At 42.5% G+C, this 15955-nt stretch overlaps 1 protein-coding gene across 1 annotated transcript in view; it reads left to right on the top strand.

Annotated features, from left to right (window-relative positions):
• LOC123749077 (alpha-L-fucosidase-like) overlaps nucleotides 1-10991 on the top strand; it is a 51113-nt gene extending 40122 nt beyond the window's left edge. The window contains exon 7 of the mRNA XM_069322449.1: nucleotides 9686-10991. Within this exon, the coding sequence (XP_069178550.1) occupies nucleotides 9686-9796 (111 nt within the window). The 3' untranslated portion in view covers nucleotides 9797-10991. The remainder of the gene's footprint in view (nucleotides 1-9685) is intronic.
• The last annotated feature ends 4964 nt before the right edge of the window (nucleotides 10992-15955 follow it).

Below are 15955 nucleotides of genomic sequence, written 5' to 3'. Positions count from 1 at the left end.
GCCTATCGGGCTCTGTCATATCTACACTTGAAACTGTGTATGGAGTCAGCCTCCACCACATCACCCCCTAATGCATTCCATTTGTCAACCACTCTGACACTAAAAAAGTTCTTTCTAATATCTCTGTGGCTCATTTGGGCACTCAGTTTCCACCTGTGTCCCCTTGTGCGTGTTCCCCTTGTGTTAAATAGACTGTCTTTATCTACCCTATCAATCCCCTTCAGAATCTTGAATGTGGTGATCATGTCCCCCCTAACTCTTCTGTCTTCCAGCGAAGTGAGGTTTAATTCCCGTAGTCTCTCCTCGTAGCTCATACCTCTCAGCTCGGGTACTAGTCTGGTGGCAAACCTTTGAACCTTTTCCAGTTTAGTCTTATCCTTGACTAGATATGGACTCCATGCTGGGGCTGCATACTCCAGGATTGGCCTGACATATGTGGTATACAAAGTTCTGAATGATTCTTTACACAAGTTTCTGAATGCCGTTCGTATGTTGGCCAGCCTGGCATATGCCGCTGATGTTATCCGCTTGATATGTGCTGCAGGAGACAGGTCTGGCGTGATATCAACCCCCAAGTCTTTTTCCTTCTCTGACTCCTGAAGAATTTCCTCTCCCAGATGATACCTTGTATCTGGCCTCCTGCTCCCTACACCTATCTTCATTACATTACATTTGGTTATCTTAAACTCTAACAACCATTTGTTCGACCATTCCTTCAGCTTGTCTAGGTCTTCTTGAAGCCTCAAACAGTCCTCTTCTGTTTTAATCCTTCTCATAATTTTAGCATCGTCTGCAAACATTGAGAGAAATGAATCGATACCCTCCGGGAGATCATTTACATATATCAGAAACAAGATAGGACCGAGTACAGAGCCCTGTGGGACTCCACTGGTGACTTCACGCCAATCGGAGGTCTCACCCCTCACCGTAACTCTCTGCTTCCTATTGCTTAGATACTCCCTTATCCACTGGAGCACCTTACCAGCTACACCTGCCTGTCTCTCCAGCTTATGTACCAGCCTCTTATGAGGTATTGTGTCAAAGGCTTTCCGACAATCCAAGAAAATGCAGTCCGCCCAGCCCTCTCTTTCTTGCTTAATCTGTGTCACCTGATCGTAGAATTCTATCAAGCCTGTAAGGCAAGATTTACCCTCCCTGAATCCATGTTGGCGATTTGTCACGAAGTCCCTTCTCTCCAGATGTGTTACCAGTTTTTTTCTCACGATCTTCTCCATCACCTTGCATGGTATACAAGTCAAGGACACTGGGTGTGTGTGTGTGTGTGTGTGTGTGTGTGTGTGTGTGTGTGTGTGTGTGTGTGTGTATATGTGTGTGTGTGTGTGTGTGTGTGTGTGTGTGTGTGTGTGTGTGTGTGTGTGTGTGTGTGTGTGTGTGTGTGTGTGTGTGTGTGTGTGTGTGTGTGTGTGTGTGTGTGTGTGTGTGTGTGAGTGTGTGTACTCGCCTATTTGTACTCACCTATTTGTGCTTGCAGGATCGAGCATTAGCTCTTGGATCCTTCCTTTCCAGCCATCGGTTGTTTACAGCAATGACTCCTGTCCCATTTCCCTATCATACCTAATTTTAAAAGTATGAATAGAGTTTGCTTCCACAACCTGTTCCCCAAGTGCACTCCATTTTTCCACTACTCTCACGCTAAAAGAAAACTTCCTAGCATCTCTGTGACTCATCTGAGTTTCCAGTTTCCATCCATGTCCCCTCGTTCTGTTATTATTACTTGTGAACATTTCATCTATTTCCACTTTGTCATTTCCCCTGAGTGTTTTATATGTTCCAATCATATCACCTCTCTCCCTTCTTTTCTCTAGTGTCGTAAGGTTCAGTCCCCTCAGACGTTCTTCATATCCCATCCCTCGTAACTCTGGGACAAGCCTCGTCGCAAACCTCTGAACCTTCTCCAGTTTCCTTATGTGTTTCTTCAGGTGGGGGCTCCATGATGGCGCGGCATACTCTAAGACTGGTCTCCCGTAGGCGGTGTAAAGCGCCCTAAAAGCCTCCTCATTTAGGTTTCTGAATGACGTTTTAATTTTCGCCAGTGTAGAGTACGCTGCTGTCGTTATCTTATTTATATGTGCCTCAGGAGTTAGATTAGGTATCACATCCACTCCCAGGTCTCTTTTTCGAATCGTTACAGGTAGGCTGTTCCCCCTTCATTGTGTACTGTCCCTTTGGTCGTCTATCACCTGATCCCATGTGTGTGTGAGTGTGTGTGTGTGTGTGTGTGTGTACTCACCTATTTGTACTCACCTATTTGTGCTTGCGGGGGTTGAGCTTTGGCTCTTTGGTCCCGCCTCTCAACTGTCAATCAACTGGTGTACAGATTCCTGAGCCTACTGGGCTCTATCATATCTACATTTAAAACTGTGTATGGAGTCAGCCTCCACCACATCACTGCCTAATGCATTCCATCCGTTAACTACTCTGACACTGAAAAAGTTCCTTCTAACGTCTCTGTGGCTCATGTGGGTACTCAGTTTCCACCTGTGTCCCCTTGTTCGCGTCCCACCAGTGTTGAATAGTTTATCCTTGTTTACCCGGTCGATTCCTTTGAGGATTTTGTAGGTTGTGATCATGTCTCCCCTTACTCTTCTGTCTTCCAGTGTCGTAAGGTGCATTTCCCGCAGCCTTTCCTCGTAACTCATGCCTCTTAGTTCTGGGACTAGTCTAGTGGCATACCTTTGGACTTTTTCCAGCTTCGTCTTGTGCTTGACAAGGTACGGGCTCCATGCTGGGGCCGCATACTCCAGGATTGGTCTTACATATGTGGTGTACAAGATTCTGAATGATTCCTTACACAGGTTCCTGAACGCTGTTCTGATGTTAACCAGCCTCGCATATGCCGCAGACGTTATTCTTTTTATGTGGGCTTCAGGAGACAGGTTTGGTGTGATATCAACTCCTAGATCTTTCTCTCTGTCCGTTTCATTAAGTACTTCATCTCCTATTCTGTATCCTGTGTTTGGCCTCCTATTTCCACCACCTAGTTTCATTACTTTGCATTTACTCGGGTTGAACTTCAACAGCCATTTGTTGGACCATTCACCCAGTCTGTCTAGGTCATCTTGTAGCCTCCTACTATCGTCCTCAGTTTCAATCCTCCTCATAATTTTTGCATCATCGGCAAACATTGAGAGAAACGATGTGTGTGTGTGTGTGTGTGTGTGTGTGTGTGTGTGTGTGTGTGTGTGAGTGTGTGTGTGTGTGTGTGTGTGTGTTTACTAGTTGTGTTTTTGCGGGGGTTGAGCTTTGCTCTTTCGGCCCGCCTGTCAACTGTCAATCAACTGTTTACTAACTACTTTTTTTTTTTCCCCCACACCACACACACACACCCCAGGAAGCAGCCCGTGACAGCTGACTAACTCCCAGGTACCTATTTACTCTAGGTAACAGGGGCACTTAGGGCGAAAGAAACTTTGCCCATTTGTTTCTGCCTCGTGCGGGAATCGAACCCGCGCTACAGAATTACGAGTCCTGCGCGCTATCCACCAGGCTACGAGGCCCCCCTAGCGTGTGTGCGTGTGTGTGTGTGTGTGTGTGTGTGTGTGTGTGTGTGTGTGTGTGTGTGTGTGTGTGTGTGTGTGTGTGTGTGTGTGTGTGTGTGTGTGTGTGTGTGTGTGTGTGTGTGTGTGTGAGTGTGTTTGTGTGTGTATACTCACCTAGTTGTGCTTTCGGGGGTTGAAATACGCCTGTAGGAAAACGAATAATAATCATATAAATGGAATACTAAGATAACTCGAAGGATCACCTCTTTTATATAAAAGATGGAAAAAATATACTGTGTAAAGACCCAAAGAACCAGTGTCCTATGGACCTAGGTTAACTCAATGAAATATTAAGAGCATTAAATGATCTGTAATTATAATTAATTAAAGAGTAGACTTAACACATATAAATCTGTGTGGTTCGGTACTAAAGATAAATACATCCCTATTATAATTTCAGTGCTGGTTCTACACTGAAGTGAATAAATGATTAAGTTGAATTAGTCTAATTATACATTGCAATATTATATACATTCATAGGAAATGAATAACACATGTTTAAGTAATAAATCATGGAAATAAATCAATTAAAAATGTGAATAAAGTATCTACGAAAAATTAGTAACAGGGCTTAGCTGAAAAGCAAACTTCACAACGCTGAATTCATAGCTACAATACTCGAAGACGTAAACTCGTTGCCAAGGTTGTCGGTGTGAACACAGGGCAATGGAAACCGCATGTAAGGGAAGATTATCTCAATTTGGGCTCGCGATCCACGCTGGAATCACAGTAAACTTGAAGACAAGGCCTAGGCTACCATATTAGTCCACTATTCATTAGTGAAGGTGGCGACAAAAATAGGAGGGACACTAACGTGGGTTTTGTGGTCTGCTGGCCATGTGACGACGAGTAACCAACACGTTAGTAATGTATGCATAGAAAATAACTAACGTAGGAACTGTTATTCTCATTACACTCGCCGGGACCGTGTCTGCTGACAGTAGGAGCAGCTGATGTTCCCTGACGTTCGCTGATGCAGAAGGTCGAATTACGGGATAGCTATAAACTCCCAGACACGAGTAATTAGCAGCGATATTGTAATGCTTGACCACGTTGCTCTCTTTGTAATGGAGGTCCGTATTGCACCCATGAGAGTCTAGGGCAGGGCGACGCTCTCCTCCTTCCCCCGCGCTCGGATACGCATGCGCAGAATGCTCCAAAGTTATCTCGAGCTTAAAGTATTTTATTTACTGGTAATTAATTAGGGAAGTAAGGAATCGTGACAAGTATTAATGTTACTGATAAATATATTATTCATAATACCTCTTCTCGCAAGGCAATAGGTTTAATGAACATAGCAGGAATTATACGAGGAGGATCGACATAAAATTAATTTACGTCGTAGTAATAAATACTGAGTTAATAAATATTATTAAATGATCGAGTTCAGTACGCAAAAGTACGCGAAATAAATATATTCTTTCATAAAGAATAATACTTAGAAAGAAAATGTAATTAACTGGACTCGACAATATTGCAACAAAACTTGGGGGGGGGATTCATGAATGTTTCAGCTTGACGCTGCCTCCCGGCGTCATAAGGACTAGGAAGGATCTGGCAAATATTGCCTAACTATAGAAAACATGAATTACATTAATTCTACGCATTAGTGATGTTAGTAAATACTAATATTAGAAGCTAAAGGAGAATAAACTGTTGGTTATTTCCAACAACGCATTTTTGGTCCCGCCTCTCAACTGTCAATTAACCGGAGTTCAGATTCCTATTTTAGACAGTGTAATTACAATTTGTGTATTTACTATTTGTGCCTGCAGGATCCAGCTATTAGCTCGTTGACCTTTCCTCTCTAACCATTCTGTTTATCCTCTATTATAGCAAGTACATATTTTTTCCTCTCTATCACACCCACACACACACACATATCCACAGGAAGCAGCCCGTAGCTGCTGTCGAACTCCCAGGTACATATTTACTGCTAGGGGAACAGGTGCATCAAGGTGAAAGAAACTCTTGCAATTTCTTTCCCCCTTCGTCGGGGATCGATCCCTGGCCCTGAGGACTACGACTCCCGAGCGATTTCAACTCAGCCGCTAGGCCCCTCATTAGTGTGTATGCGTGCGTGTACTCACCTAGTTATGCTTGCGAGGGATAAGCTTTACCTCTTTGGATGTGTGTGTGTGTGTGTTTACACATCAAGTTGTACTCACCTAGTTGTGTTTGCAGGGGTTAAGCTCTGGCTCTTTGGTCCCTACTCTCAACTGTCAATCACCTGGAATACAGATTTCTGAGCCTATTGGGTTCTATCATATCTACATTTGAAACTGTGTATGGAGTTAGCCTCCACCACATCACTCCCTAATGCATTCCATTTGTTAACTACTCTGACACAAAAAAAAAAATTCTAATGTCTCTCTGTGACTCATCTGGGTACTAAGTCTCCACCTGTGTCCCCTTGTTCGTGTTTCCCCCGAGCTAAATAGTTTATCTTTGTTCACCCTGTCAATTCCCCTGAGAATTATGTAGGTGGTTATCATGTCTCCCCTTACTCTTCACTTACTCCCACACACGTTGGTGTGTGTGTACTCACCTATTTGTGTTTGCATGGGATGAGCTCTGGCTCTTTGGTTCCGCCTCTCAACCGTCCATCAACAGGTGTACAGGGTCCTGAGCCGATTGGGCTCTATCATATCTACAATTAAAACTGTGTATGGAGTCAGCCTCCACCACATCACTGCCTAATGCATTCCATTTGTCAACCACTCTGACACTAAAAATGTTCCTTCAAATATCTCTGTGGCTCATTTGGGAACTCAGTTTCCACCTGTGTCCCCTAGTGCATGTGCCCCTTGTGTTAAATAGCCTGTCTTTATCTACCCTATCAATTCCCTTCAGAATCTTGAATGTGGTGATCATGTCCCCCTAACTCTTCTGTCTTCCAGCGAAGTGAGGTTTAATTCCCGTAGTCTCTCCTCGTAGCTCATACCTCTCAGCCCGGGTACTAGTCGGCAAACCTTTGAACCTTTTCCAGTTTAGTCTTATCCCTGACTAGATATGGATTCCATGCTGGGGCTGCATACTCCAGGATCTGCCTGACATATGTTTTATACAAAGTTCTGAAAGATTCCTTAAACAAGTTTCTAAATGCCATTCTTATGTTGGCCAGCCCGGCATTTGCCGCTGATGGTATCCTCTTGACATGAGCTTCAGGGGACAGGTCTGGGGTGATATCAACCCCCAAGTCTTTTTCTCTCTCTGAATCTTGAAGAACTTCATCTCCCAGATGATACCTTGTATATGGCCTCCTGCTCCCTACATCTATCTTCATTACAATACATATGCTTGGGTTAAACTCTAACAACCATTTGTTCCACCATTACTTCAGATTGTCTAGGTCTTCTTGAAGCCTCAAGCTTTCCTCCTCTGTCCTAATCCTTCTCAGAATTTTGCCATCGTCAGCAAACAGTGAGAGAAATGAATCTATACCCTCCGGGTATAGAGGCATTAACGTATACCAGAAACAGGATAGGTCCGGGTTCAGAGCCCTGTGGAACTCCACTGGTGACTTCATGTCAATCCGAGGTCTCACCCCTCACCGTAACTCTCTGCTTCCTATTGCTTAGGTACTCCCTTATCCACTGGAGCACCTTACCAGCTACACCAGCCTGTCTCTCCTGCTTATGTACCAGCCTCTTATGCGGTACTGTGTCAAAGGCTTTCCGACAATCCAAGAAAATGCGGTCCGCCCAGCCTTCTGTTTCTTGCTTAATCTTTGTCACCTGGTCGTAGAATTCTATTAAGCCTGTCAGGCAAGATTTACCCTCCCTGAACCCATGTTGATGGTTTGTCACGAAGTCCCTTCTCTCCAGATGTGTTACTAGGTTTTTTTCTCACGATCTCCTCCATCACCTTGCATGGTATACAAGTCAAGGACTCGGTCCTGGCTCTATCCTGGCGCAGTGGGACACTAGCGCCTATTATGCTGCTAGTACAAATACAGGGTGGTGGTGTCACAACCAGTAATAAATGAGGTATGTGGAATCAATATCATATACAACACAATGGCATTACTTAAGTTCCTCAGATACCACCTCACTAAGACATAAAAACACTTATCACCTGGCATAAATGATGCACATTGGTAGAAATTATCCATGGTATACATTACTGCATCATGAGAAATATCCTAGCAGTCAAATAACACAAATAAGGTCACAAATCCCAGACCGTAACGCCAACATATGCTCTCGACTGAGAGGATCAAAGAGTAGTCATGTCATGACACGAGGAGAATGCAATGAATAATAATGAAATGGAAATTACACAGTATACATGATAGTAATATATCCGAGACCTAAATGTATACATTCTAAATCAAAGTTCACATAATATTTCCTTTACAGCCTTTTGTAGCATTACATACAATAAGCACAAAGGGAGTTTTTTTCAAGCTACATGACATTAGGCCACTGCTATTCACTAGACTTTTGAAATATATCCACAAATACATGGCATACTTCTTTGATACATAAATATAATATACATAGTTATGTATAACATACAGTGGCAATAGACAAATTATAATAAAATACTGTCAAAAAAAGATTAGCTATAATTTATAATATTTGTGATACTAGGCTAATCAGCCAAGATATTACTACACAGTTTGAGCACATCATACACCAGCCTCAGTATGATCATACTGTTGTATGCATGGTCATAACACTTACATACACACACACACACACCCTCTGACCTGACCTTACGTCCCCGATCTAACTTCCATCTGACATTACCTTTCTCTAACCTGACCTCTTATAGAGGGGTAGAAGTAGCCTAAGCTACTCTATCCCTTTGAGATGTATTTTTTCTTGTCTCAATAAATATACTTGAACTTGAACCGGACCTCCCTTTTGCCGACCTCTCACCTGTTACAAGGTATGTCCGCTCCTCCGGCGGTACACCAACACTATTCCTACTGATAAAAACGCTACTCCCTCTTAATCACAGTTTCTACGGATTTTCTCATTGATGCAGTCACGGATTTTCTCATTGATGCAGTCACGGATTTTTTCATTGATGCAATTACGGATTTTCTCACTGATGCAGTCACGGATATTCTCATTGATGCAGTCACGGATTTTTTCATTGATGCATTTACGGATTTTCTCACTGATGCAGTCACGGATTTTCTCATTGATGCAGTCACGGATTTTCTCATTGATGCAGTTACGGATTTTCTCATTGATGCAGTCACGGATTGTCTCATTGATGCAGTCATGTTAGTGTGATTACTCTTTCTGTGTAGTGACTATTCCTACTACTCTCTCCCTTCGTTCATGTGTGCCTTGCACCCAGTTGTTACCCACAATGAGAGCCTGGTTCAGCTAATACGATCTACTTAGTATGAAGCGCCTCGTTCAGGGGAAATGCCTCGGCAGTGCTGAAAAAATATGAGATGAGATTGATCGATGTCAGCTTTGAAATAGATCTGCATTATTCCATAAAATTATTTGTGTTTCTAAGATATGAGAATGGAGATACATTACTTTGCCGACTACATGCGATGAATAATTGATGCGTTAATGTTAATATTTTATTTTTAATTTTTTATTATATTATAAACAGTAGTAGTAGCTTTAAGTAGTTATGTAACAGTCTGTGTTAATGGGTGATGCTGTAATTGTAGTTGAGGTTATAATTGTTGCATTTGAAGACGATAATGCAATGTACAAATTTTAAGTAATTAGTGCCGTTGAGGAATTTGTAACATAAAGAAAATATACGAAATTGATAAGAGTAATTTTGAATCAATGCGAGTTTGAGTCCACTGACTCAATATTTTCTCCTCGGTATTGAGATTTAATCGAGGGTATCACATTAATATATTAATATGTAGCTTACATTATTATCATCGCTTATATGATATTTATTATTGTCTTATAAATTTTTTATTATTATTATTATTATTTTCACATTCTCGAGCAATCTACATCATTATCGATGCATATATAATTAAATTCATGAAATAAACATGTCTTCGAATACATTTGATCTCCAACTGTACTCTTTAACATGGGGCCTTTCAATAGGGTGTATTAAGGTATGCTATGTTGTCGTAATGCATTTTCTGGGAAACGTATTGACACGTGAATGTTTTGTTTCAGTTCCATTCGTATCAGGAGTCCGGAATAGTGGTGACCTTCCCACCTATGTATGAGGTGACGAGCCAGTGGGCGTGGGTCTTGACCATGTCTGGAATCGATGCAACACAGTAAAGTCGACCTGGCCCAGAAAGGTCGACACTGCACAATTAGGTTGGCCCTCGCCCAGAGAGGCCAGGCCTTGTCCAGCCAAATCGTCGTTTCCCCATTTATGTCGAATGGAATGAAGAAAGGGTAGATCCCCAATCTAATGGAAATCGATCTTCTGAAAACCAGGGATACTGAGTAAAGCACATGTTGATAGGACTCCATTAGACCGACATGCTTGGCAAAATCACCTAAGACAGCATTCACAGACTCTCTCCAACTGGGTCTCAGATAAAGATTTTCTTGTTTTGTTTAACCTTGTAGAAAACAGTATAGGTTTAGTTAGTTATACGCAGTGTTGTAGCGTGTCAGTAGGGGAACACACGCCCGCAAACACTCTCTCTCTCTCTCTCATTCTGTTAACTAAGGTGAACTAATCAACGCTGCAAATAGAATTTGATAATTGTGTCAACAGACACTGTAACCAGCTCATCAGTGTTGTAACTAGGATAGATAAACCAATATTGGGGTTGAGTTCATGAAACTATCATGTGTGTGACTCTGCAACCTACTAATTGAGCTACGTTAACAACATCTGTAAACATTGCCTGCAACTTGCTCATCAGTGATGTATATTGCTTAGCTAATCAAATATAGAATTTCAGTTCCTGAACCTTGTTACATGCATGCATGTTACTCTTCACTCTCCCACTAACGTGATGGGTATCGGGTTAATATTCAACGAATTAAACTAACGAAATAAAACTCTTCCTTAATCTTCGAAGGGAGAAGCACACAGAAAGAGTTGACCAGCAGACAGTCTTCAGGAGAAGGTCGATGGCGACCCAAGCGGTGGGAATATTTGAAGAGGGAAGAAGCGGAGGGTTAAGGTGAGAGTCTGTGTTGCAGGCATCACACCATGGATACTGTAGGAGGCAGCTGGAGTCCTCATCCTTCCCTTTACAATGGCTCTTCAACTCATCGATACAAACGAAGGAACAATCAGCAGTGGAAGACTTCCAATGTTGCTGATCAAACCACAACTCAGAAGATGGAGAAGCGACGACGTTTCACAACGACTTGACATAATGGTCCAAGACGACGGCCCGAAACGTCGTCGCTACTCCCTCTTCTGTCTTGTGGTTTGGTCATCATATCTACAGATGAAAAGGAAACTTCGCCTTCATTAGTTGCAATTGATTTAAAATTGGTGGCGCGAAATAATTGTGATCTAAAGGATCACAATTATTCACACAACTGGAAGTGTGTGAAACCTAATTTCCTGCAGACAAGATAATAGGCTTTAAAAATAACGTCTTTAAAATAGTCTATAAAAATAGACTATAAAAATTCCAGTGAATTCAATAGAGTTATTGGTTGGTCGGCTTATGTCCTGTCGTGGTCACGTAGGTTGAGGCAGGCGTCTGGAGTCACCAGAACTACTGTTCAAGTCACCTCATTGCCTCAAAATGATTTTCTTATTGATACATTATAGGGAAAATCACTATTGTGATTTTTTTTGTGCACACACACACACACACACACACACACACACACACACACACACACACACACACACACACACACACACACACACACACACACACACACACACACACACACACACACACACACACACACAAACAACACACACACACACACACAAACAACACACACACAAAGTTAGACAAAGTTAGAGAAGATTCAGCGGTATGCCTCGAGACTCGTTCCAGAACTGAGAGGTATGAGCTACGAGGAAAGGCTAAAGGAGCTGAAACTCACGTCCCTGGAAGGCAGAAGAGAACGGGGAGACATGATAACCACCTACAAAGTTCTCAGGGTAATTGACAAGGTGGACAAAGACAAAAGCTTTAGCGCGGGTGGAACACGAACAAGGGGACACAGGTGGAAACTTAGTACCCAGATGAGCCACAGAGACATTAGAAAGAACTTTTTCAGTGTCAGAGTAGTTAACAAATGGAATGCATTAGGCAGTGATGTGGTGGAGGCTGACTACATACAGTTTCAAATGAAGATATGATAGAGCCCACTAGGCTCAGGAATCTGTACACCACTTAATTGACAGTTGAGAGGCGGGACCAAAGAGCCAAATCTCAACCCCCGCAAGCACAAATAGGTAAGTACAGCCTCAGCATGAAGCCCGTACCTAGTTAAGCACAAGACGAAGCTATAAAAAGTTCAGAGTTAAGCCACTAGGCCAGTCCCAGAACTAAGAGGCATGAGTTATGATGACAGGCTGCGTAAACTACCCCTCACGTCGCTGAAAGACAGAAGAGCTCGGGGGAGATATTATCACCACATACAAAATTCAACGCGGGAATTGACAGGGTGAACAAGGATGGATTATTTAACACGGGTGGAACTCGAACAATGGGACACAGGTAGAGGCTGAGTACCCAAATGAGCCACAGAGATATTAGAAAGAACCTTTTCAGTGTCAGAGTAGATAGTATATTGAATGCATTAGGAGTGACGTGGTGGAGGGTGACTCCATACACAGTTTCAAATGTAGATATGATAGAGCCCACTAGGCTCAGGAATTTGTACATCAGTTGATTGACGGTTGAGAGGCGGGACCAAGAGCCTAAGCTCCACCCCCGCAAGCACAATTAGGTTAGTATAACTAGGTGAGTACACACACAAACACAACTAAGTGCGTACACACACACACGCGCAGGAGTGAGAGGGAAGGTACTCCTTTGGATAAGAGAAGGTACTCCTTTGGATAAGAGAAGGTACTCCTAAGTTACAGAAGACAGCGAGTCACTGGGAGGGGTGAGGTCTCAGATTAGCGAGACGTCACAAGTGGAGTCCCGCAGGGTTCAGTCCTTCGACCCATACTTTTTCTTATATATGTAAGTGATCTTCCAGATGGTATAGAATCATTCCTCTCATTGTTTGCTGATGATGCAAAAATTATGAGGAGGATTAAGACGGAGGAAGACAGTATGAGACTACAAGATGACCAAGACAGACTGCAAGAATGGTCCAACAAATGGCTACTAAAGTTCAAACCGAGTAAATGTAAGGTAATGAAACTAGGCAGTGGAAACAGAAGGCCAGACACAGGATACAGAATGGGAGATGAAATCCTTCATTAAACGGACAGAGAGAAGGATCTAGGAGTTCATATCACACCAACCCTGTCTCCTGAAGCGCACATAAAAAGAAAAACATCTGCCGCGTATGCGTGGCTAGCTAATATCAGAAATGCCTTCAGGAACCTGTGTAAGGATCTGTGTCTGAACCTGTGTCAGAACCTTGTATACCACATACCCCAAGATCAATCCTGGAGTATGCGGTCCCAGCAAGGAGCCCGTACCTTTTCAAGTACAAGGAGAAGCTTGAAAAAGTTCAGGGATATGCCACTAGGCTAGTACCAGAACTAAGAGGCATGAGTTACGAAGAAAGGCTGCGAGAAATTCACCTCAAGACACGAAAAGACAGAAGAGTAAGGGGAGACATGATCACTACTTATAAAATTCTCAGAGGAATTGACAGGGTAGATAAAGATAAACTGTTTAACACGGATGGTACGCAAACAAGGGGACACAAGTGGAAACTGAATTCCCAAATGAGTCACATGGACGTTATATATATATATATATATATATATATATATATATATATATATATATATATATATATATATATATATATATATATATGTCGTACCTAGTAGCCAGAACTCACTTCTCAGCCTACTATGCGAGGCCCGATTTGCCTAATAAGCCAAGTTTTACTGAATTAATATATTTTCTCTAATTTTTTTCTTATGAAATGATAAAGCTACCCATTTCATTATGTATGAGGTCAATTTTTTTTTATTTGGGTTAAAATTAACGAAGATATATGACCGAACCTAACCAACCCTACCTAACCTAACCTAACCTATCATTATAGGTTAGGTTAGGTTAGGTAGCCGAAAACGTTAGGTTAGGTTAGGTTAGGTAGGTTAGGTTGTCTAAAAAACATTAATTCATGAAAACTAGGCTTATTAGGCAAATCGGGCCATGCATAGTAGGCTGAGAAGTGAGTTCTGGCTACTAGGTACGACATATATATATATATGTCAGGTTGAAAAGATATATATATATATATATATATATATATATATATATATATATATATATATATATATATATATATATATATATATATATACACACATATATATATATATATATATATATATATATATATATATATATATTATATATATATATTCTTTATATATATATATACATATATATATATATGTATATATATATATATATATATATATATATATATATATATATATATATATATATATATATATATATATATATATATATATATATATATATATATATATGTATAGGGGTACCACCACTGGTTTAATTAAAGGGACCCACATCCTCGAAGAAGAAAATAAATATTGTTCAGAGAAGACCTTGTGGATTCTCACTGAATACTTTAATCTTTTCCTGTCCTACCACCCCTATTATTATTTTTTATTTGATTTTATTGCAATGCTTCAGTTTTCAGAAAACACACACTTATATAACAATATACCAATCAGTGTTCGAAGACCTCGTCCTGCTCTTCGGGGGTCGGGTGCGTACCCAAGATACAGCACGCATTTCCTCTCTGAACAGCGACACTGAGGCGCTGGAACATGAAACTTGCCGCTCTTGGGTCTCTAGTCTTCCTAATGAGTTCCTCGCCCAGCTCCTTCAGGAACTTAAGTGCACATTTACCCCAGGCGCCCAGAGTCTCGAGCCTATTGGCACGAACCTGTAACAACGTTCTAGGTCCCTGTACTTGTTAGTTTTCTGGGTATCCCTGAAGGTGTCTGCCCAGCCTCCCTCAGCTGTGCTGTAAGGTAGATAGGTATCAGCCAATGTAGATGCACACGTGTAGTCCCACACGACCTGTTTACCTTCCCTCTACGGCTGCAGGGTGACTCCATCTGGGCGTTTTTGGCTGTTGTCAGGCCTGCACAACTGAGGTTCCCTTTGTGCTGGGCACTCAGCTGAAGCCAAACTTCTCTTGATGATGTCATTGACTGCTTCATGTCTGGCAATTTTTCCCTGTGTCTTACGACAGATGAGACCATGGCTGCCGTATTGGTCTGCCCATGCATGGCTGCAAATACACCGGTGCTCGGTGGAGACAGGGGCGGCAAGGCGCAGGACAACACCAATACTTAGGGTACGATGGTCCAGGCGGGTGCCCAAGGCGGAATTAGGGACTGCCAACAGGAAGTCCCCGGCATGGGGAGCTTGCACAGCTAAAAGACGCGCTTTGTCCTTCCTGGAAGCTGCCTCCAGCAATGATGTGGCGATGTTTTCCATTATGGGGCTATCCCATTTGGACTGTTTTCAGTCATTTGGAAAAGTCGGTCGAGGATGAGAGTTGACAAGAGTGTCCCACTGACCGGCTCTTTCCGCGAGTTTGGGATCATGAATTCCAATGGAGTCTCTTAGATATTCCGGTAGTATTTCCTTAACTAATTCACCTGTTGCACTGGTCGAGGATAAGAATGCCGGAAATGCTAACTGTGTCGCCTTGTGAATACCTATTCCCCCGAGTCTAACTGGGAGCGTTGCTTGGTCCCATTGGTCATCTTGCAGGGAGAGGTTTAACACTTTCACGGTTATTGGCCTTAGGAGTGTGTCATATTCTGTTAATTTTGGGCTATCGAAGAAGGGAGCACACCTTAGGAAATAGGTCAGTCATGGCAAAGCCAGGCACCTTGTGAGAAGATACAAAGCATCGTGGGCGTCCAAAGCCCCTATTCTTCCCTCCATCCTCCTCAGGTCGTTCAGCTTTTCTTCGAGGACTACCTCAATGGCGCTCGAGCCCAGAGGTGCCCCTAGCAGCACACTGTCGGTGGAAGCAATCACTTGGGCTCCTGGCAATATGATTAGCACTGCATCTATGGTTGGCTGGCTAGATGAGATGATTTCACACTTTAATGGGTTTAGGGTGAGTCCTAACTCCTCCCCCTTAGATTTCACCAGCTGTAGATCTTCTGGCAGGGACTCCTGTGTCCCTGCCAGGGTGCCATCGTCCAGGAACCAGATGTTGAGTTCGCTGGTCAACCTGCTTGTGACCTCTTTAACAGCCATGCAAAAAAGAAAAGGGGCAAGTGGGTCTCCCTGCTGGACACCTTCTGCA

Source organism: Procambarus clarkii, chromosome 11 (genome assembly GCF_040958095.1).
Source record: "Procambarus clarkii isolate CNS0578487 chromosome 11, FALCON_Pclarkii_2.0, whole genome shotgun sequence".
In the NCBI taxonomy this organism is placed as follows: Eukaryota; Metazoa; Arthropoda; class Malacostraca; order Decapoda; family Cambaridae; genus Procambarus; species Procambarus clarkii.
This window is presented reverse-complemented; position numbering and strand designations above follow the sequence as displayed.